The sequence below is a fragment of the Lissotriton vulgaris genome, chromosome 1_1, assembly GCF_964263255.1.
Source record: "Lissotriton vulgaris chromosome 1_1, aLisVul1.2, whole genome shotgun sequence".
Classification (NCBI taxonomy): Eukaryota; Metazoa; Chordata; class Amphibia; order Caudata; family Salamandridae; genus Lissotriton; species Lissotriton vulgaris.
Window position 1 is genome coordinate 851,064,551 of NC_141685.1, and position 21,901 is coordinate 851,086,451.

At 44.5% G+C, this 21,901-nt stretch overlaps 1 protein-coding gene across 4 annotated transcripts in view; it reads left to right on the forward strand.

Annotated features, from left to right (window-relative positions):
* CAMSAP2 (calmodulin regulated spectrin associated protein family member 2) overlaps positions 1–21,901 on the forward strand; it is a 541,958-nt gene that overhangs the window by 503,032 nt on the left and 17,025 nt on the right. For all 4 annotated transcript variants that reach the window (XM_086957854.1, XM_086957865.1, XM_086957838.1 and 1 more), the window contains one exon: positions 1,578–1,693. In XM_086957854.1, the coding sequence (XP_086813980.1) occupies positions 1,578–1,693 (116 nt within the window). The remainder of the gene's footprint in view (positions 1–1,577; positions 1,694–21,901) is intronic.

A 21,901-nucleotide genomic window follows, 5' to 3' on the forward strand; every position in this document is an offset into this window, starting at 1 on the left:
TTGCGGCGGGTGGTGCTTTCAGCACTGCCCCGCAATGTTAAAAATGCAGGATGCGCTCGCCAGTGTGGTGGGCGCATCCTAATGAGATGTGCGGGACCACTGCACCCTTAGTGGGCGGTCCCATGTCCCACATGTATGGCGGGCGGACAAAGTCCGCCCGCCATACTAATGTGCCCCTTAGTACTTGAAACAGCTTGTCAGCCTTTTCGTACTAAGGCTTCATAAACACCGTTAATTAAATTCTTATTTAATTCTGTTGTTTGGTGTCAAGTATTTGTAAAATGTAGCAAGAAAGTATCCCTAAATACTTTCCAGAACCTCTGCCAAGCAGTTGTGTATAATCAAAGGAGAGAGAACAAAAAACCCAAACAGGTGGATGATGTCCTTTTTCCATAATGCCCACTAAATCCCTCATTATAATTCTTGTCCTGGCATTCCCTCCTCATTAACCCCTTCGACGCTGATGACGAGCTCAGCTCGTCATCAGCCACGGGTGGCGTGTGCTGATGACGAGCTGAGCTCGTCATGTAACGCGGAAAAGGGAAAACAGCCGCACAGCGCAAAAATCATCGCAGCAGCAATGCGGTTAACTACACTGACAGCTATGTATGTCTCCACTCACAAGTCTCTCACCTTTACATTTCTTTGTTCTATCTTCTTATAAAAGTTACTGTTTATATCCTTCTTTACTATGTATAAAGCCCAGTTGGGAATTACATTGAAAGGGTTAGTGCTTAGTTCAAATGGCAAAAGACCTACCACATACTTATCCAAAGGTCTGTCGAATATATCTACTGTCCCATTGTTTTTAATTGCAGAGTGCTGGGGTCCACATATAATATAATTTTAAAACCATTAGATAATGCAATCTGTTTAACAAAACAAATCTTGTTTAAACCAGACTACGGATTTCCCTAGCCACACCCTCCATCCTTCCCATCAGCATTACGACTAAAACAAATGGAACTGTCTGTCTTTGCAATGATGTAAATATAACAACCATGGGCTGGGATTCCCTGGGCAGTTTTTAAACAGATGTTTGGAAACTCGTTGTAAATGGTTTAACCTCAATAAGTTTTAAGTGCCACTCTTACTCAATTCTGTATTTCGAGCATTCTGCCCGTGAGTACCGAATCCAGACGGTTGTATTTGAATGCCTTGCCTTTACCTAGAAACACATATCTGGATAAGAGCAGTTTCTGAACATTGGGTAGCCTTGAATTTATTTAAAGAAAGAATGAGGGCAAGAATGTGTCTATCCTTAGTGTAAAATGACACATTATTAGGCTGATATCCACAAAGGCAGCTATATAGGTTTTACAGCAATGGTGTTCAACATAAGACCTTGTGGACAGGATCCGTACTAGATTTTTAGGATTCCTACATATATTTTTTGGCCACAACACTGTAAATGGAATCGATTTACAGAGTGACTATCCTGAAAGCCTGGTATTGATCCGGCCAACCTGGATTACCATTGAACATCCCTGATTAACATGAGAACATTTTCAACATGAAAGTATTTTTCTGTGATTTCTTTTCCAAACAATCAAATCTGATATCTCTGCACTGTGCAGGTCTGAGTCGGTAGAAGGGTTCATATCCCCGAGTCGCTGTGGCAGTCGAAACGGAGAAAAAGATTGGGAAAATGCCTCCACCACCTCATCAGTAGCTTCTGCTACTGAGTACACAGGTCAGTTGGAGTTGAGATTGCTTTTTTGAATCCGGAGAAGAAAAAACAATCTGTTCGACTTTGATGTCATAGTGTTGTAGAACGGCAGATGGGTAGCTGTTGGTAGCATATTACATCATGTTGTAAATGTTTCATTGTAGGCTTAATTTTACAGATTGTTTGACTGAACATTTTTGAAAAGCCTGGGTCATATCACCTTTGCGTTCTCTTTTAAACACGAAGGACCTGATTATGACTTTGGCGGTGCGGGCGGCACTCCACCGCCCTGCTCCTACACAGCCAAAGTTGACTGCCCACCGCCTTACAAGTTGTAATCCAGAAGAGCGGTCCTGCGATGGCAGGCCTTTCCAAAGGTTCATAGGGGAGCCTTAGAAAGGCAGCGCAATGGCTCAGCCACAGCATGTTCCAGCACGGCGTGGACTGTAAAGTGCAGGCTGTGATGGAAAAGGGGGTGCATGCAGACAGGCGGGCACATCATGTGCCCCCCCTCAATGTATCCCAGGCAACAGTGGGCCCTGTAGGGTCCCCTTTATTGACTCTCTGCCACCCTTTTTATGGCGGCCTCACCACCATGAATAGGGTGGCTGACAGTCAACTCATTATATGCTTGACGGTGCTGCAGAGGCACCACCAAGCATATTGCGATCTCAGATTGCCATGTCAGGGATTGCGGATCCTTGGCAATTACAGCGGTCCTAATGCTGTCTGACCGCCATAGTTGTAATACAGCGGTCGGGCCACTGGTGCAATGTTCCCTCGACCACCACCACTAGTTTGGCGGTCCTATGGTGGTGCAAAACTCAAACTAGGAAATGCCATATCATCCAAACACTACTCCACAAAAGCTGGGGGTCCCTCAAGGCTCTATCATCTCGCCCATGCGTTTCAACATCTACATGAAGTCATTACTGGTACTGATCAATTAATTTTAACTCATGTGCTATAACTATGCAGATGACATGCAAATACTCCTTCAACTGGAATGCCCCAAAGACATTGGAAAATCACAATTTTTCAGTTGTCTCAGAGCTGTGGATCAATGGATGACTTGGAGCCATCTCAAATTGATTGCTTCCAAAACGTAAATTCTTACGTGTGGCGATTGGAAACATTATGACCCGCTTGCCGTCTGGCCTGATGAACTGGGATCACCTCCTAAAGTATTGAAGGAAGTGAGAAACCTCAGAATGACCATGGACTCCAAGCTATCGATGAATGCCCAAGTGGACAAACTAGCAAGATCAATCTTTTTTACTATAAAAACTCTACGGAAAATCTTCCCCCATTTGGGATTCCCACACAAGGTCCAAGCTACCATCTCCCTTGTTCTGTCCAAACTCAATTACGCCAATAGCCTCTACCACGGATCACCTTTAACGACTAGAACGGATTCAGAACACAGCTGTCAGACTACTCTTGCATATCTCCCCTGCCTTGAAAAGCCCTGCGTTGGTTACCATTTCCCAGAAGATCCACGTTCAAGCTGCTTTGTATCACCCACAAAGCCATACATGGAATCGAACCGCTCTTCATCAGGAATTAAATCCCCAAACACATTCATCATAGGAACCTCTGCTCTAGAGTGGCACCTCACATCAAAATCCCAAGATACAAGAAAAAAAAACATGGGTGGCACATCCTTCTCTGTTCAAGCAGCCAAAATATGGAACTCTTTACCCCCAACATAAGATCCACGACAACCACTTTATTTTCAGAAAACTAATCAAGAATTGGCTCTTCCCCCACATAAGCACCATATGCAAACAGAAATATACAGCTTATCCCTCTGTATAAAAGCATTTATTTGTACTATAGATATGTTCCTATATATGTGTATTGCTGTTTATTAACATGTAGAATAATTATGTTTAAAAAAAGGGAAAATAAATAAATACACTTTTAAGTACAACACTTCAAAACCAGAGTTTATCGAATGTATCTTTAATCTACGTATACTTACTTCCTTTATGCATCTATATACCTTCCATGCACTTGGATCTATATATTTATTACTTTCCTCCAAAAAAATAATATATATATATATATATATATATATATATATATATATATATATATATATATATATATATATATATATATATATATATATATATTATATGCACTACCCTATACCTCTATCAATATCTTTAATCTACATATACTTCCTTCCTTTATGCATCTATAAACTTTCCATGTACCTATGGATCTATATATTTATTACTTTATTCTAATTTAGCATATCCAATGCACTACCCTATTTTCACTCGATACCTCTCTCAAAATAGCTTCTACCTCAACTCTCTGACTCATCTCAAACCTCTTTCTACTGTTTTTTCAAATGCACTAGCCTATTTCCACTCTCTCATTCATCCCAAACCCCATACCACTACTATGATCCCCCCAAAAGCCCTTTCTAGACTTTCCTCTACTCTACCCCTCCTTACAACCCCTGACACCTCTTTTACTATACTGATCCCCCAAAACAAGCCTTTCTAAACTTTTCCCTCTGACTCTTCCCCTCCACATCCTTTTTCACTCATCCCAACCCTCCCACTACTGCTATGACTTCTAAAAAAAAGCCTAAAGCCTTCACTCTTCTATCCCTCCACTATCATTTTCAATCGAAATAACAGACTAAAATGTCCACTTCTCAAATTTCATATTTCACTATACTAATTCACCACTAATCCTTTATGGGTTCCAGAGTCGAGTGCTACTCGCCGAAAAAGCGAATCAACACCCCATTAGGGGTAACAAGCGCTCTATATATTATATATATATATATGTGTATATATATATATATATATATATATATATATATATATATATATATATATTACCTACTGGCTATCGCCAGTAGGTATATATAGTTAGAATTTTTTCCCTATGGGACTTTTGAAAATTCTATGTCTAATAACTTTGGCGTTTGTGGACGGAATCGGCTGAAATTTTCAGGAAAATGGCACATTTTGTTTCTGAGCAGCCCCTGAAAATTTGGTGGGGTTTCGTCAAGGGGGGGCTGAGAAAAAAGGGGGGTCCCAAAACGCGTTTTTTGCATTGAGTTTTCCATAGGGCGGTTGGACTCACTTTTAGCTCGAACGGCTGAATGGATTTGCACGAAACTTGGCAAAATTGTAGGGACTGTTAGCCCGATGTGCCTTTGCTAGGTCTCAATATATGTGCTCCAGTAGTTTTTGAGAAATTAACGTTCAAACCAAGATATATATCTGTAACAGCGCTCTGGGCAGCGATCCGGTCCGCTTACTTTTCGCTTATCGGAACTTTGCGCGCAGAAAGCTGATTGGCTCTCCGGTGTCTGTCAACATTCTAAACAGTCCGGAGCGGACGCCATCTTGTCTCTCGGTAGGATCGAGAGAGAAGAAGAGGTGGAAAACGAAGGGGGAATTTAATGAAAGGGGGCAAGGTATCCCCCTCTTGACCCCCTAGGAATGTTGTTGGGGTTATTAAAGGGTCCCGTGGGGAAAATAAAAAAAAAATGATTTTTCACGGTAGAAGCGCGGCCGCGAACTGGTAGCGAAACGGGAATTCGCCATTTTGTGCTTCGTAAATTAAATTACTAGTTATAAGTGGGTGCGGGAGACGTATCCTAATCCCCTATGTTTCCTGAGGGTGGGTGAGGAGGCTGATATATGTTGATACATCTCTTCCAGTGGCTGTGCGTGAGCTTTTTTTTTTTTTTTGCTGCGTGACAGTCCGGAGCGGCCGCCGTCTTGTCTCTCGGTAGGATCGAGAGAGAAGAAAAGGTGAAAAACTAAGGGGGAATTTAATGAAAGGGGGCAAGGTATCCCCCTCTTGACCCCCTAGGAATGTTGTTGGGGTTATTAAAGGGTTCCGTGGGGAAAATAAAAAAAAAATGATTTTTCACGGTAGAAGCGCTTCACGGGCCGCGAACTGGGCCGCAAACTGGTAGCGAAACGGGAATTCGCCATTTTGTGCTTCGTTAATTAAAGTACTAGGTATAAGGGGGTGCGGGAGACATATCCTAATCCCCTATGTTTCCTGAGGGTGGCTGAGGAGGCTGATATATGTTGATATATCTCTTCCAGCGGCTGCGCCATCTTGCCTTTTTTCGAATGCCACAATTTTGTCGTGCACGGCAGCCATTTTAGATGCCAGGCTGGTTCCAGGCTATCACCTAACCCTGCGGATGTAGTTTATGGCCCCAGCTGTAGAGAATTCAGACATGCCAATCCTCCTGATTCAGGCGTGTGAGTACTGATTTCAGTGCTAGTCTCCCGCCTCCCGATTTCTGCAAGCAAAAACCCGGGGGCATATTACGAACAACTAGCGATAATTTTTGTCTCTAACTTGTTTAGAGACAAAAATTATCGCCGCACATCGGCGATTTTTATCGCAGATAAACCTTGCTATTATCGCAGAAAAGTCAGCGATATTCATGTATTATCGACCTAATGCTCTTAGCCATGTTATCCACCTCCCATTGAAAACATGGCTAAGAACTGCTCAGGGCAGGTGTTAGATTTTGGAGATATTCGCGCTTAGCGCGAATATCTCCAAAAGTTGGTAATAGAAGGTAGCGATGTTAGGGACTGTTTCCAGTCGCTAACATCTTGGCACGCCACTTTGCATGTCATTAGTGATAAGTATCACTGACATGCAAAGCGGGGCCCAAGATGGTCGCTATCTCCTTTTAGCTGTCACTAACTGGTGTTAGCGACAGCTTGATAATAGGGAAATAATTTTATCTCCGCTTTCATGGTTTTTAAAGCCAAAAAAGCGGAGATAAACCCCCTTGATAATATGCCCCACGATTCCTTGGGGGTTTCAGCTGACAGGGCTTGGTATTGTGTTACATGGTAATTTTTCCATGAAACGTAAGAGGGTCGATGCAGGGGTTCTAGAAGAGGTGATAAACCATTTAAGCCTCATGAACAAGCGCATGGTCTTTTAAAGATTTGTGAAGTACTCGGGGCGGCGGTGTGTGTGTGCCCTCTTTCAGGAGCGGGCGGGGGGGCACTGCCAGCAACTTGCCAGGTCAGGTAGTGTTCAACACGTGCATCACCCTTTCTCTGCCTGCTATTGCGCTCCATGCTTCGGAAAGGTAAGAAAAAGAACGTGCATTTGAGTTTGAAATGTCCGATCCTGCAGCAGCACACTTCCAAAGCCCACACATGACAATAACCCGATTCAAGGCCCCATTCACCCGTTTTTAAAAAAATAGATAACACTCCAACAAAGTAAGGTTATAAAACTTTATTAACTACTAACTTTAACAAACGGAACAAAAACTAAAAACATTTAAACATTTCTCAACACAAAAAGCAACAATGGTTAGAAGCTGTCTTTTGTGCGAATAGTCCCAAGGCAGCACAACGTGCAGAGTTCTGGACGGCACCCAGGTGATGTCGCCTGGGTGCCGCACTGGTTTAGGGATCCTACAATGCTGCTCCGAAAATTGGCGTGGGGCGTCCCGGGTGGGGCGGGGGGAGGCCTCGTCAGTAGCGGTCTGTTGTGCGAATAGTCCCAAGGCAGCACAACGTGCAGAGTTCTGGACGGCACCCAGGTGATGTCGCCTGGGTGCCGCACTGGTTTAGGGATCCTACATTGCAGCACAGAAAAACAGCGTGGGGCGTCCCGGGTGGTGCGGGGGGAGGCCTCGTCAGTAGCGGTCTGTGTCCAGTGTCACATGGCTGACACAACATGTACGACAGGCACCCAGGTGATGTCCAGTAAACTGCCGCACTGGTTTTGGTATCCTACAATGCTGCTCCGAAAATTGGCGTGCGGCGGCCCGGGGGGGGGCGTGGGGGAGCCGGCGTGAACGGGCCTCCCCAGGTGGCGGCCATCTAGCTGAGTTGCGCTCGCTCTTGCGGCCACAGCGTCTCGCTCACCATGTTGTTGAGTTGCTCCCACTCTTGCAGTGCAGCGATAGGCGGCTGCCACATGGCTCTTAAAATGGCGGACGGCTCCTCGGTTTTGGGCCTGGTCCACTGAAATGGCCCTGGGACACTTTGGAACTCGGACGCTTGCCTGCTAGGGCTTGGGCTCCATTCTCGAAAAGCGTCCCCTCAGCCGTGAAGATTGTATAAAAGTCTTGGGGGCCCCCGACTCCCGCAGGCTTCCGGTGGGGAGCGGCTGCCATGATTGCTCGCGGAATGACCACGACGGAGCCACGAGATGGTGGTGCTCTCATGCTGACGCCAGCTTCAGTCTGAATGATCCAGAAACAAGGTGGGGCTTTCATCGTTTGGGAAAAAAAAATGTTCTAAACCAATGAAAAGTGTTATTTTTAGGTCATATGACCAAGCCTTCCATCTTTAGGAAACCAAAAGTAAAATGAACCAATGAAAAGTTTTATAAACAAGTCACATGACCTGTTATGCGACATAGGGCTACAAAAAGCGTAGAAAATCCGTTGGCACGTGAGGCGGCGTCAGTAGCGGACCGATGTGCGAATAGGCCGAAGGCAGCACAACGCGCCGAGATCCGGATGGCACCGAGGTGGTGTCCAGCAAATTGCCGCACTGGTGTGGCCATCCTACAATGCTGCGCCGAAAGACGGCGTGTCCAGCTGAATTGCGGTCACTGTTGCGGTACAGTGACTCGAACGCGCCGAGATCCGGATGGCGCCGAGGTGGTGTCCAGCAAATTGCCGTACTGGTGTGGCCATCCTACAATGCTGCGCCGAAAGACGGCGTGTTCAGCTGAGTTCCGGTCACTCTTCCGGCACAGTGACTCGAACGCGCTGAGATCCGGATGGCACCGAGGTGGTGTCCAGCAAGTGTGGCTGCACTGGTGTGGCCATCCTACAATGCTGCGCCGAAAGTCGGCGTGGGGTGCCCCGTTGGCTTATGAGGTGATGTCAGTAGTGGACTGATGTGTGAATAGGTCGGAAGCAGCACAAGGCGCCAAGATCCGAATGGCAAGTCCTGGATGTTGAGTGCCTCAGTTGAGATTTCTGAGCAGTGCTTGTAGGACTGTCTGAAGCTTATTTGCACCTGCTGCAGCTTCACTAGGTCCGGCGGAACTTTTTGCCTTTTCCTTTCTGCTTCTTTTCCTACAATGCGTTTCATCTGAAGACACGACCAGGTCCCTGAATGTGTGCAGGGGGACGCTATTGATTGAATGAACGCGCCGAGATCTGGATGGCACCGAGGTGGTGTCCAGCAAATTGCCGCACTGGTGTGGCCATCCTACAATGCTGCGCCGAAAGTCGGCGTGGGGTGCCCCGTTGGTTTATGAGGTGATGTCAGTAGCGGACCGATGTGTGAATAGGTCGGAACCAGCACAAGGCGCCCTGCACTGTTGAGCCTTTTTCAATGTCTGTTTTTTGTTGTTTCCCCTCCATCAAAAACAAAACAAAAATACAAGGCGCCAAGATCCGAATGGCAAGTCCTGGATGTTGAGTGCCTCAGTTGAGAGTTCTGAGCAGTGCTTGTAAGACTGTCTGAAGCTTATTTGCACCTGCTGCAGCTTCACTAGGTCCGGCGGAACTTTTTCCTTTTCCTTTCTGCTTCTTTTCCTACAATGCGTTTCATCTGAAGACACGACCAGGTCCCTGAATGTGTGCAGGGGGACGCTATTGATTGAATGAAAATGGCGGCTTGACACAAAGCTGACTCAAGCGTTACTGTTGGTGCTATACAGACAAAAATTGGTTTTCAGTTTGTACATTCTTCAGGTTTTTTTTTTCCAACCAAGTCTGATTGAGAGTTTGTAGAAAAATGGCTTCAGATTTTCCACATACTACTCTTCAACATTCTTCCTAAATGTAACAATGTGAAACTCACTAGGAGAACGGCTGTTTCTGTTTCCTTTCAAAATGCTGCCACCAATATTTTCTGAATGGAAGACACCATCTTGTAGCATAAAGGGCCGAAAGGGGTTCTGGTCTGGCCGATGGTTGGTGGAGACATTTTGACTATATCTTGGACCTGCCCGGCCTCGCCCAAAATGGCGCCGGTATAAATGGGACTCGTAACTCTTTGCCCGCAAATGTATATCTAGAAAATGTTATTGTAAGTGGCCCTGTCGTATTTTAATTACAAAATGTACGTCCACCGATTCCGCAACTGTTAGACACCTTTGTTCTTGTCACCTAATGGCCCGCTCGTTACGTTCTTCTACAGTGTAAATGTCTCCTCATCATATACGATTTCAATTTGCTCCGTGGCCGGCCCACGTGGTTATAGGCCCGTATTTGTATACTGACATTTTCACAATAAAGGTTTTTAAAACAAAACACGGTAGTAGTATTTTCATTTGTAAAGTTTTTACTTTTAGTGACTGTTTTCGAATCAGTAAAAGGCAAGTGAAATAAAGCAGTCCAATTACATGACGGATAAAAGGTATAATATGTAGGAACGCAGTAAAGATAAATGGTCAAGGGCAGTTGTGTTTTTCATGTCTGCAACATAAAGTGATCGATAAGAATCTGATAATCAGGCGTATCGGCGACTAAGACAGCAGGCCGAATCTCTTTTACTAAACGGCTCCGTCATGGAAGGAAGAAACGCCCTTTTTCTCGAAAAAGGAATATATTTTACTTGCAAGACAGTTGTAAATTTTCCGGGAAAGTACATTAGCCTGGAATATTATAACATATGTTTGAAAAAAAAATATTGTTCGAAAATAATAAAAAGCGTAATTTTTAGGTCATATGACCAAGCTTTTCATCATTAAATTAACAAAAGTAAAATGAACCAATGAAAAGTTTTATTAACAAGTCACATGACCTGTTATGCTTACGTTACGCGCTGCGCGCCGCGCCTCGGATCACTTCCGGGTGCGCTAACGCGGCGTGTCATAAAACGCATTACGCGACAACGTAGGTCAAGAATATAGTCAAAATGTCTCCACCAACCAGCGTTCGGAACACAACCCCTTTCAGCAGTCCAAAAAGTTCTGTTAAATGACAACAGAGGGGACAGGCAACAAGAACCATCAGTCAAAGAGGGGAGGGCAAGTTCTTCTCTTCCGGGTCATGTTGGGGCGCTACCGGAACTGATCGAATTGGTAGTCTACAGTGTTATTGGATGTTTCAGACTAAAGCTGGCGTCAGCATGAGAGCACTACCATCTCGTAGCTCCGTCGTGGCCATTCCACGAGCAATCATGGCAGCCGCTCCCCACCAGAAGCCTGCGGGAGTCGGAGGCCCCCAAGACTTTTGTAGAATCTTCACGGCTGAGGGGACGCTTTTCGAGAATGGGACCCAAGCCCTAGCAGACAAGCGTCCGAGTTCCAAGGTGTCCCAGGGCCATTTTAGTGGACCAGGCCCAAAACCGAAGAGCCGGCCGCCATTTTGAGAGTCCTGTGGCAGCCGCCTATCGCTGCAACGCAAGAGCGGGCGCATCTCAACTACATGGTGAGCGAGACGCTGTAGTCGCAAGAGCGGGCGGAAAACAGCTGAATGGCGGAAGAGGCACAGTGTAGCAAAAGCGGGCGGAATGGCAACTAAAACGATAAAGGGGCGCCCCACTACAGCTTGTCTTCAGGTCAAACGGATTGTGGGACAAGGTCCAGAATTGAAGAGTCATCAAAAGGCAAAAAGTTCCGCCGGACCCCGGGAGCCGGCCGCCTATGTCGGGGGCGATCTCAGGCTACACCAGTGCTATAAGACTTGGGGAGGGTGTCGGAGCCAAGCGTCTTCTCCGAGTCCATGGCCATCACACCGCCCCTCAGGGGCCTCCGTCAAGCTGTTTAGGAAGGTAACATATCACATTGTTTTCTAATGCAGTCAGGTCCACAAACGACACTCACTTACTTTGAGAATAGTGAAGCTGCAGTAGGTGGAAATAAGCTTCAGACAGTGTTACAAGCGCTGCTCAGAACTCTTAACTATGGCACCCAACATCCAGAACTTATGCTATTTGAGAATGGTAGTGACATCGAAGCATCTCAGGGACCAAAACCATTAACGTACTTTCACGTATGAAAATCTTACTTGGGGAGGGGGCAGGAACGAAGCGTCCCCTCCCAGTCAGCGCCACCACACCGTATGTTGAAAATCTGAAGCCATCGTTCTACAAAGTCAACCAAACTTGGATTGAAAAATCTAGAAAAATGTACAAACTGAAAACCAGTTTTGGTCTGCATAGCATCAGTAACAACGCTTGAGTCAGCTTTGTGTCAAGCCGCCATTTTGATTCAACAAAGCACAGGCATTGAAAAAGGCTGAAATTCAGAACTCTAAACTATGGCACCCAACATCCAGGAGCTTGCTATCCGGATCTTGGAGCCTTGTGCTGTTTTCGATCTATTCACACATCGGTCCACTACTGACATCATCTTATAAACCAACGTTATGTAAATAGTTTTTTAATAAAATGTTTTACCCTGTTTCTTTGCTGGTGTGTTGTCTATATTTTTAATATTTGCATAGGGTTTGTCGTTATTTTGTGCGGGATGGGTGATGGAGCCGAGCTGTCTTGCAGCCCTCATGGTGTGGAGCTCAGTTCATCTCACTATTTTCGTATTTCTCAAGAAGGGTTGTTCCTAATATTTCTATTTTAGCGAGGTCAAAAAGAGATCCAATTAGTGGCCTACTGATTTTGCTCGATTACTTTTATTTTTTTACACGATTTTTCACTATCTGCAAAGACTAAACAGAGTATTGCGACTTTGTGCTTGTTTGTAAATAGAGAATGATCCAAAGAGAACCAATTCTAAAACAGTAAATGCTTGGACAACAATCAATCAAATGGAGAGACAAGGAGGCACGACGGATTACAACGGGGGTAAAGGCCTGCGTTAACTACCCTTCAGTATCTGCAAAGAGAGAGTACTACTAAGGCAAAAGAGGGGAGGGGGGGGGGGGCAGCGTTCAAAGCACATCAGCGTGCATAAATACAAAAATGTTTTTATCTATCACGTACTTGACATTTTAAAGCTTTTCATATTTGCTATTAAAAAACCAATGAAATTCACAGAAAAAACCATAGGTTATAGTGGATATATAGTTAGGAATTTGCATTTACAAAACCTTGAAAATTCAATGAAAAAACCATAGGTTATAGGCCATATATAGTTAGGAATTAGCATTTACAAAACCTTATTTTACTCGCATAAAACCATTGAAATTCCATATATAGTTAGCTAACTATAAGCGCTAACTATATATCGCGCACCCGCAATCCACTGCTGATGATGTCACATATTACATCATTCATGACATGGTCAGTGACATCACTGATGACATCACTGATGACATCTCAAATGACATCACTGATGACAACTCAAATGATATCAATGATGACATCTCAAATGACATCACTGATGACATCACTGATGACAACTCAAATGACATCACTGATGACATCTCATTTGTCATCACTGATCACATCACTCATGTGATAATACAATGAACCTCTTCAGACTCTAATATAACCTTACATACACTCAGTATAAACAGACACTCACAGACTGTCACTCATCCATGGAGTTACTCACACACCTAGTCAGTCATGCAAAGAATCAATCACACCTCCATTTCCACAACTATACAGTTATACACATCTTACTTATTCAAACATATAATAACACATATTTACTCTCTTATATAATCCCTGATACAAGCTCACAGTGATCGATACAGCCACTCACACATTCACTGGCTCTTATGTTCAGTTATTTATATATCTCAACTCTCACATGTATTGTGTTTTACATACGTACTTACTTGCACATGTAGCAATGAGAAATCCATTCACTCACCAACACACCCATGCACAGTCAACCGCCCATATAGCTGTTTCCACATGCACTCTTGAACTCATACTCCTAGTGAATCAACTGCTTACACATCTATGCACAGAGTCACGCACCTCCCAGCCACCCACACACACACTCAGCCTCCCATTCAAATATTTGGGCAACCAATCAATAACCCATATGGACACTCTTATAGCTACTGATCAACACATGCAGCAGCTTACACAACAACAAACATACTGATGCACGAATTAAGACAGTTTAGTCACTAACCCATGTACTCAGTGAGACACATTTAATCACTCACTCATACAGTCAGTCATGCACCTACTAAATTCTTCATCCAGACACTTATACATCCACTCATTCTTCAATATGTGAAACATATTTAAACTTTACAGACACATACAATCACTGGATGTTGTGATCAGTGATGTCATCAGTGATGTCACTGACCATGTCATGAATGATGTAATATGTGACATCATCAGCAGTGGATTGCGGGTGCGCGATATATAGTTAGCGCTTATAGTTAGCTAACTATATATGGAATTTCAATGGTTTTATGCGAGTAAAATAAGGTTTTGTAAATGCTAATTCCTAACTATATATGGCCTATAACCTATGGTTTTTTCATTGAATATATATATATATACAAACCTTTGTCCGTCTTCTATCCCTCTGCTACCCTTCTCAATCCAAATACCTGACTAACATCCACCACTCAAATTACTTTCATATTTCACTAGACTAATTCAAGACTAATCCTTTAATGGGTTCGGGAGTAACATGCTACTCGCCAATAAAAGAAGCGATTCAACACCCCATCAGGGGTAACACGCTCTATATAAATGCAAACCTTTTCCTTCTTCTATCCCTCCGCCTTCCTTCTCAATCAAAATAACTGATTAATATCCACCACTGAAATTACTTTCATATTTCACTATACTAATTCAACACTAATCCTTTAATGGGTTCTGGAGTAGCGTGCTACTCACCGAAAAAAGAAGCACTTCAACACCCCATCAGGGGTAACAAGCGCTATATAAATGCTAACCTTTTTTCCCCTCTTCTATTCCTCCGCTATCCTTCTCAATCCAAATAACTGACTAATATCCACCACTCAAACTACTTTCATATTTCATTATACTAATTCACCACTAATCCTTTATGGGTTCCGAAATAGCGTGCTACTCGCTGAAAAAAGCGCTTTAACACCCCATCAGGGGTAACAAGCGCTATATAAATGCAAACCTTTTCGCTCTTCTATCCTTCTGCTATCCGTCTGAATCCAAATAACTGACTAACCTATCCACCACTCAAATTACGTTCATAATTCACAATACTCAGCACTAATTCTTTATGGGTTCCGGAGTAACGTGCTACTCGCTGAAAAAGCGCTTTGACTCCTCGTCAGGGGTAGTAAGCGTTATATAAATGCAATTACAATACAATACAATACAATGCAGACTGCTCACATTAAGTGGTAATGTAAAATCTGCCACAAAAATGCGCCTGTACCTGTTTTTCCTCTTTGAGATAATCTGTGAGTGAGCCCCAAAGTTTGCCAAACTATCTTTGTTCTCATATTAATACCTTTTTTGTATGAGCAGTCGTTCAAATGTGGTCAGACTTAGGTTTAACTGGAAATACTGAACGTTTATAAACCAAATAAGATCTTACAAATGCATAAGCATTGAATGCCTTTAGCCCTGATATACATCATTTAATATCTGAGTCGAATTGTAAAGTGTTTACTATCACTGAGACATGGTTGAATAAAGGATCTGGCCTGACATTAGCTGTGGCTGTTCTGCATAGATATTATATCATGAGAAATGACAGGCCTGCAGGGTACGGGGGTAGGGGTGGTGGTAAAATAGAGGCGCAGCCTGAACAGTCATCCATGTAGTACTCGTTTTTAGAAACCTTTTGAGCAGTTAGTAACCAGTCAGCTAGCTCAATAAGTGAAAATTGCCAGAATATGCAGCAGCAGCAAGTATTCTGATCCGAACATCTTGCATATACTTTTAATTACCTCTCCTAAAGATTAATACTATATACAAAATAACCCTAATTATGAACCGGACACATAGATATGTACTTACGAGACAAAAAATTGCCTCTTTCATACAGTCTAGCTTGCTAGTCACGTCTAGATTAAAAAACCCTAAAGAGATTGCGCATAAGATTAGTAATGGTCTTCAATTCATAGTAGGCAATATTGACCTGCTTAAATTGCAGGTGGCTAAACCTTCTTATTAAAAACTAGTAAAATCAAGTTGAAGTAACGCCAAAGCACATGGCAGAAATATTATTCGCAAGCTACCAAGAAAGAAGTTGAGTATATACCGTAAGGTATACAATACAGCAACTCACCTTGCTTAAGAGCTATTCTCCACTCAGAAGATGCAAGAGTAGTGTAATTAATTCAAGGGATTATTTAGAACTCTGAAAAAGTTTGTTGACCCTGTCCCTCAGTCAGATAACAATGCATAAATGGTCCTTAGACCTTCAGAACTATTTCTCCACAATCCACATTCAGAACTATTTCTCCACCATCCACATCATATGAGGGAGCATTGGATGAAGCTTTCCAATTAAAAGACTTCTAGAAGAAAAAGAGGGTCTGTAGAATATAGACTAATCAGTTTGTTGCCCAGAGTACTTTCTCCACTTCCATTAAAGAAGGATGTACATGGCTTTAACTGAACCAGCAACCCCAGTACCAACTGGCATTGGAGCCACAGGAGTGGGCTTATTATGACAACGTTGACACGCTATTGTCTAAATGTATGTGAGAGCGAACTATTTGGCGCTCTGAATAAGTGTTTGCCTACCGATCTGTAAATCTGAAACTGGAGCAATAATATCCATGTGTACACACCTTGTTTTTACTTGCCTGCTACCTAATGAGAAATGTCATTTGTGGCCCTGCTCAAAACCCACAACCACATCCTCCATGGACCAGCTTATTCATACTTAGACAAAGGCTAACAATTTTTACAGGAACCCGCCTGGGACATTTGTTAAGCAGGCCACAACTGTTTGGAGAATTAAATAACTTTAGAAGATTCATAAGGGATATATACATACAAAAACAAAATTAAACATTGAATATCTGAAAACACTGTAAATGTGAATGAAATTGAAATTTGAGTCTAAAAATTAAATTGTTATCCTTATCTTCGTGGCAGCAGCTAAGTACACAAAGGTAATCTAGAATGGTTTAAGGATGGCCTCAATTGAAGCAGTGGTATATGCAGACAAAATATAATCATGCATTTAAAGCAAAAAAGTCAAAACTATATGCAAGTGTCCAGCGTAATGATTCTTCTTATAGAAATCAAACTACATTTTGAAAAGTTTCAACGTTCCCTCTAAAATTAAAATTTCGATTTTTGCAAGTTTTTGTTAGTGAACTAAATAAAATATTTCATAATTTGTGTAGTTCTTTGATGTACACCTGTTTTTGTATTTTCGTGCTTTATTTAGAGATTTGAATCATAGAAATTGCTTAGGTGGGTGTCCTCGTTCTCCTATACTGATTCACCGGCGGTCCAATGAAAGGATTTAGGACCCTTGCCAACTCCCAAAAAAGGGTAATGGAACTGAAGCTGAAACTAAATATGTGCTGCTCACTCATCAAGATTAATACCCAAAATTATTTACCTTTTCAGCTTAATCAAATATTACATTTCCCGTTGTTCCCAAATCTGGCTGCAGAAAAAGCTTTTCATACTTTGCGTGCCAGATTAGCACTTGGGTATTACATTGAGAAGACGAAACCAAAGAGGCAAACAAGTTGAATATTGGTTTATGTTTTGCATGCTCCACAGATGTTGGGATGGCAGTTACAAAGAAAACAATTTCTAAGTTGATTGTTAACACTGTTCTTTACTGTCAGTCATTAGCTAACAAGATATTACCTGTCAAGGCAAGAGCACACTCCGCTAGGAAAAAAATAGCTTCCCATTCTTTTATTGTAAATGTATCCCAGTTGGACTTATGAAACACAGTACTTGTTTTTAGGACATACCTTCCAAATACAGATTTGAAGTAGTATGTATTAATGTTTTGTGACTGAATTACTGTCACAAAATATAACATTTTGAATGACTACTGAAAGGCAGTGGTAAAAATTCCCTTGTTAAACTGTTAAAAAATATATTTTCTTAAGAGCAGTCATTTATCCCATGTGCCACTGCCACTCTTGCAAAATGAATTTTAATTTGTTTCATTTTTTTTTGCTTCATATAAAAGCCATCATAGACATTGGGGGCTGCTTACCCAGCACACCACCATCCCTGCGATGACTATCATTCTTAATGAGCCATAAGCTGCGCCCTACCTCATTATTATTCATGAGGTAAATCGATGTGTTACCTACTAGGAATCGCTATTTTAAAAAAGTTCAATACATTAGAAATAGCGATTTTCTTATTGCGATTTGCAGAAATTTGGAAACCGATATCCCCAGTGTTAGTACATCTACTACAAAATACATTTTAAATGCCTTCCCGATCCCATCCAGTGGATTGTAAAGTAATATGCAGCTTGTTATTCTAGAATAGCCTCAAATGGTAAAACAATTGGTACAGATATGTAACTTTTTCCTTATAACCGGGCCTGTCCATAGGAAGAAGACATGGAAACAGGCTAACCTCCGAAAGTGACCAGGTCCTAGGTGGAATACAAGAAGCCTTCTAGACAGCATGCGAATACATATTGAGGCTTATGGCTTAGGTAATATGCTATTGGGATTCCAAAAACAGCAGCACCATGAATTATCAATGCTTTGTTGCCCACCATTGTACAGATTGTCTACACCCGAGCAGCACTTAGGAAACAGGGCATGGGATCCATCTCTCAAGTTAAAGACCAAGGGCCATATGTAGGTGGACAAATACCGGTCGGTAACGGCCGATTTCGGCCGTTACCGACCGGTATTTGTATTTTCAGATGTAGGGGGCCTGAAAATGACCGATTCTGTATATTTACCGAATCGGTAAATTACCGAATCGGTAAATGTGCAGAATCAGTAATATGGGATGTAGGTGGCCAGGGACGCTGCCGCTCCCATAATTTACACCGCTGCGGCACTCAAAGCACTGCAGTCCCCCCCCTGTCCCCTTCACCCTACCATCTGGGCCCGCATTTCCACTCTGGGAATCGCGGGAAGCTCCCCCCCTCTACTGGGGTAGACATACCTGAGTCACGCATCCGCATATCCTACCTTAATACCCGTTCCCTCATTAGGCATCAGACTGATATTTTCCTTCTACTGACTGCCGAGAGCCCCGACATACTCTTACTCTCGGAGACATGGTTATCGGAAGACTCGCTCCCAGACATCCTGGCGGGGCTGCCTTCTGATTATTACATGCTGAATGCCAATCGACCAGGCGGTCGTCATGGAGGGGGCGTGGCAGCAGTAATTCGGAAAAATTTACAAATCATTTCCACCTCTTCGCTTACTCTCCCAGCAGTCAATAATCTCGTGATTAACTTGGGCATGAAAGAGGGCGCTGTCTCGCTCGTGGTGCTATACCGTCCCCCCCACCCTATGCCCCTTTTTCCCTCTTCCTTTGTTGAACAGCTGGCCAACCTCACCACTTCTTCCACCCGTGTGGCCATCTTCGGGGACTTTAACTATTGGTTCCAACATAAGGATGCTGGCCCTCAGGCCACTGAGCTCTTCGAGGGCTTATCGTTCCTCAAAACAACACATAGACGTCCCCACACACACTGGAGGCCACATTCTTGATCACATTTGGACCCATGGGGTCAAGCTCTCTCACCCGGTGATCACTCCCTGCATCTGGTCCGACCATTTTTTGGTCGAGGCCACCCTCACCATCACTGGCCATATCAGGGTTCCTCCCTTAGAGGGTGGCATGGCGCGAAAATGGAGGGCTGTAGACACTCAGGGCTTCCTTGACCTCCTTTCGAAATCGCGTCCTCCCCTCACGCATGATCTCAGCACTGGCGAGCTAGCCAATGACATTTCCCACTGGCTTGTATCGGCCAGTGATACCCTGGCCCCTCTAACTAAATTCCCTCGGTTCCGGCACAGTCATTCCCACAAGTGGTACAATCCTGATCTAAAACAGCAACACCTTGAACTTCGCCAATTGGAGCGCAGGTGGAGAAGAGACTATTGCACCACGAGTAGGGACACCTACCTGGCCGCGCGTAATAAATACAAGAAAGCCATCATCGCGGCCAAATCTGCACACATCACCGAAAGAATCCTCTCCGCACCCATTAAATCAAAGGAGATCTTTAAAGTCATTGGGGAACTCACCACTGACACCAGGACTCTTCCCACCCAGGCCCCCATCCAGGAATCTTGTAACGCCCTCAGTTCCTTCTTTGTGGACAAAATTGTTATGATCAAGGACTCCATCACTGCCTCCCTTCCTGACGCTGATACCACTCCTGTCCCCCACAATACTTCCTCACTCTCACACTTCCCTACCCTTGACTCAGCCACCCTAGCGAAACTAGTCACCCGGGTTAAGTCTGGTTCCCCGGATGATTGTTGTCCCCCTTCCATATTATGAGATATCTGCTTGACCCTCCCCGAATGCATCCTCCCTCTGCTGAATTCTTCTCTTTCCTCGGGTACGGTGCCTGGCTCTTTCAAGGAGGCCGTTCTTGTGCCTCTTCTGAAGAAGCCTGGGGCTGATCCTTCGGTCCCAGCTAATTACCGACCCATTTCCCTCCTCCCCTACCTCTCCAAAATTCTGGAAGCCCACGTCACTGCCAGCCTCTCACAGTTCGTCGAAAGCTCGAACTTCCTGGAGGCCAATCAGGCCGGCTTCAGACCCGGCCACTCCACGGAGGCAGTCATCCTGGCCGTGCTCGACGCTCTGAGAGGCAATGCTGACAAGGGCATCCCCCAGGCCCTGGTATTGTTAGATCTGTCGGCCGCGTTCGACACGGTGGACCACGACATCCTTATCCGCCGTGTCGAACAAGCCGGCCTCCAGGGTCCGGCGCTGGCCTGGGTCCACTCCTTCCTGTCCGGCAGGTCTCAGTCGGTCAGTCTGGGCACCTTCCGTGGACCCAAAGTACCTTCCCCCTGTGGTGTTCCCCAGGGTTCCTCTTTGTCCCCCCTCCTTTTCAACCTCTATCTTCGCCCCCTTCTTCTCTCTCTGAGGCAGTGGGACGTCACCGTCTTCAACTACGCTGACGACCTACAACTCATTTTCCCTCTCTCCACCCCCTCCGCTGTCTCCAACTTTCACGCTGTCATGTCTCACATTCTCCTCTGGATGAGCCAAAACCAGCTCAAATTGAACCCTGGAAAGACGGAGCTCCTTCTTCCAGGCAAGAGCTCCATCCACTGGGGTCCACACTTCTGGCCCACAGGGCTTGGCCCTCCCCCCGCCCCTGTGGCATCCGTAAAGAGTCTGGGAGTCATCATCGACTCCGAACTCTCCCTCAAGGCCCAGGTGGGGGCGGTGGTCTCCTCCTGTATGCACCAGCTCCGCAGGATCAGGAAGGTCGCTTATCTCCTGTCCCCCGAAGTTTTGCTCCAAGTCATCCTGGCCTTGGTCCTCTCCTGCTTGGACTTCTCGAATTCCTTATATTATGGTCTGCCCAAAACCTTGCTCTATAGGCTGCAGATCGCTCAGAACCAAGCGGCGCGACTGGTCTTCAGGATTCCAAAATGGCAGTCGGCCAAGCCTCTTCTTGCCAAACTGCACTGGCTCCCAGTCAATCTTAGGGCAGCCTTTAAGATCGGCTGCTTAGTATTCAAGTCCCTGACTGGTCCCTCCCCTAGGTTTCTGAAATCCCTTATCACTCCGTACTGCCCCCAGCGTAATCTCAGATCCTCCCATCTTCATCTCCTGGCCACCCCCTCCTTCAAACTCGCGAGGGTTGGAGGTCTGAGCTTCTCACATCTTGCCCCTACACTTTGGAACTCTTTTCCCCTTTCTCTCAAATCTGTCAACTCACTCATCCTTTTCCGCAAGTCTCTCAAAACTTGGCTTTTCCCCCAATCTGGTTAATCTTTTTTTCCAGTGCCACCTACATCCCATATTACTGATTCTGAATCTTTAATCTGCTATCTCACTGAATCCCAATTAGCGCCAGGAAACTCACGGTGACAGTGCGCTTTAAAAGAACCTCCTAACATAACATAACATAACATGTGTGCCACATGGCACAGGTGTACATGCACAGAGGTGCATGTACACAAAAATTCGTTATTTACCATGCCATTGTATTTTATGGTAAATAACGAATTTCTAAGGGCCTGTGGTAAATACCGATTCGGTAAATTTACCGATTTGTCAAGGGGGGCAGGGTGTCACTTTGACACCCTGTTGCACCCCTGATTCTGGCTTGTGTGCCATGTGACACACCTAATGGCCCTGTAAGGATGGACTAAGGACTTCGACCCCAGCTGACTAGGATGGGTATCGCCAGGCACAGTTGTTCTGTCCTTCTTATGCCTCCTGAGTTCCAGTTAGGAGAAAGGACCACCTGGGAGACTTTGGCTGG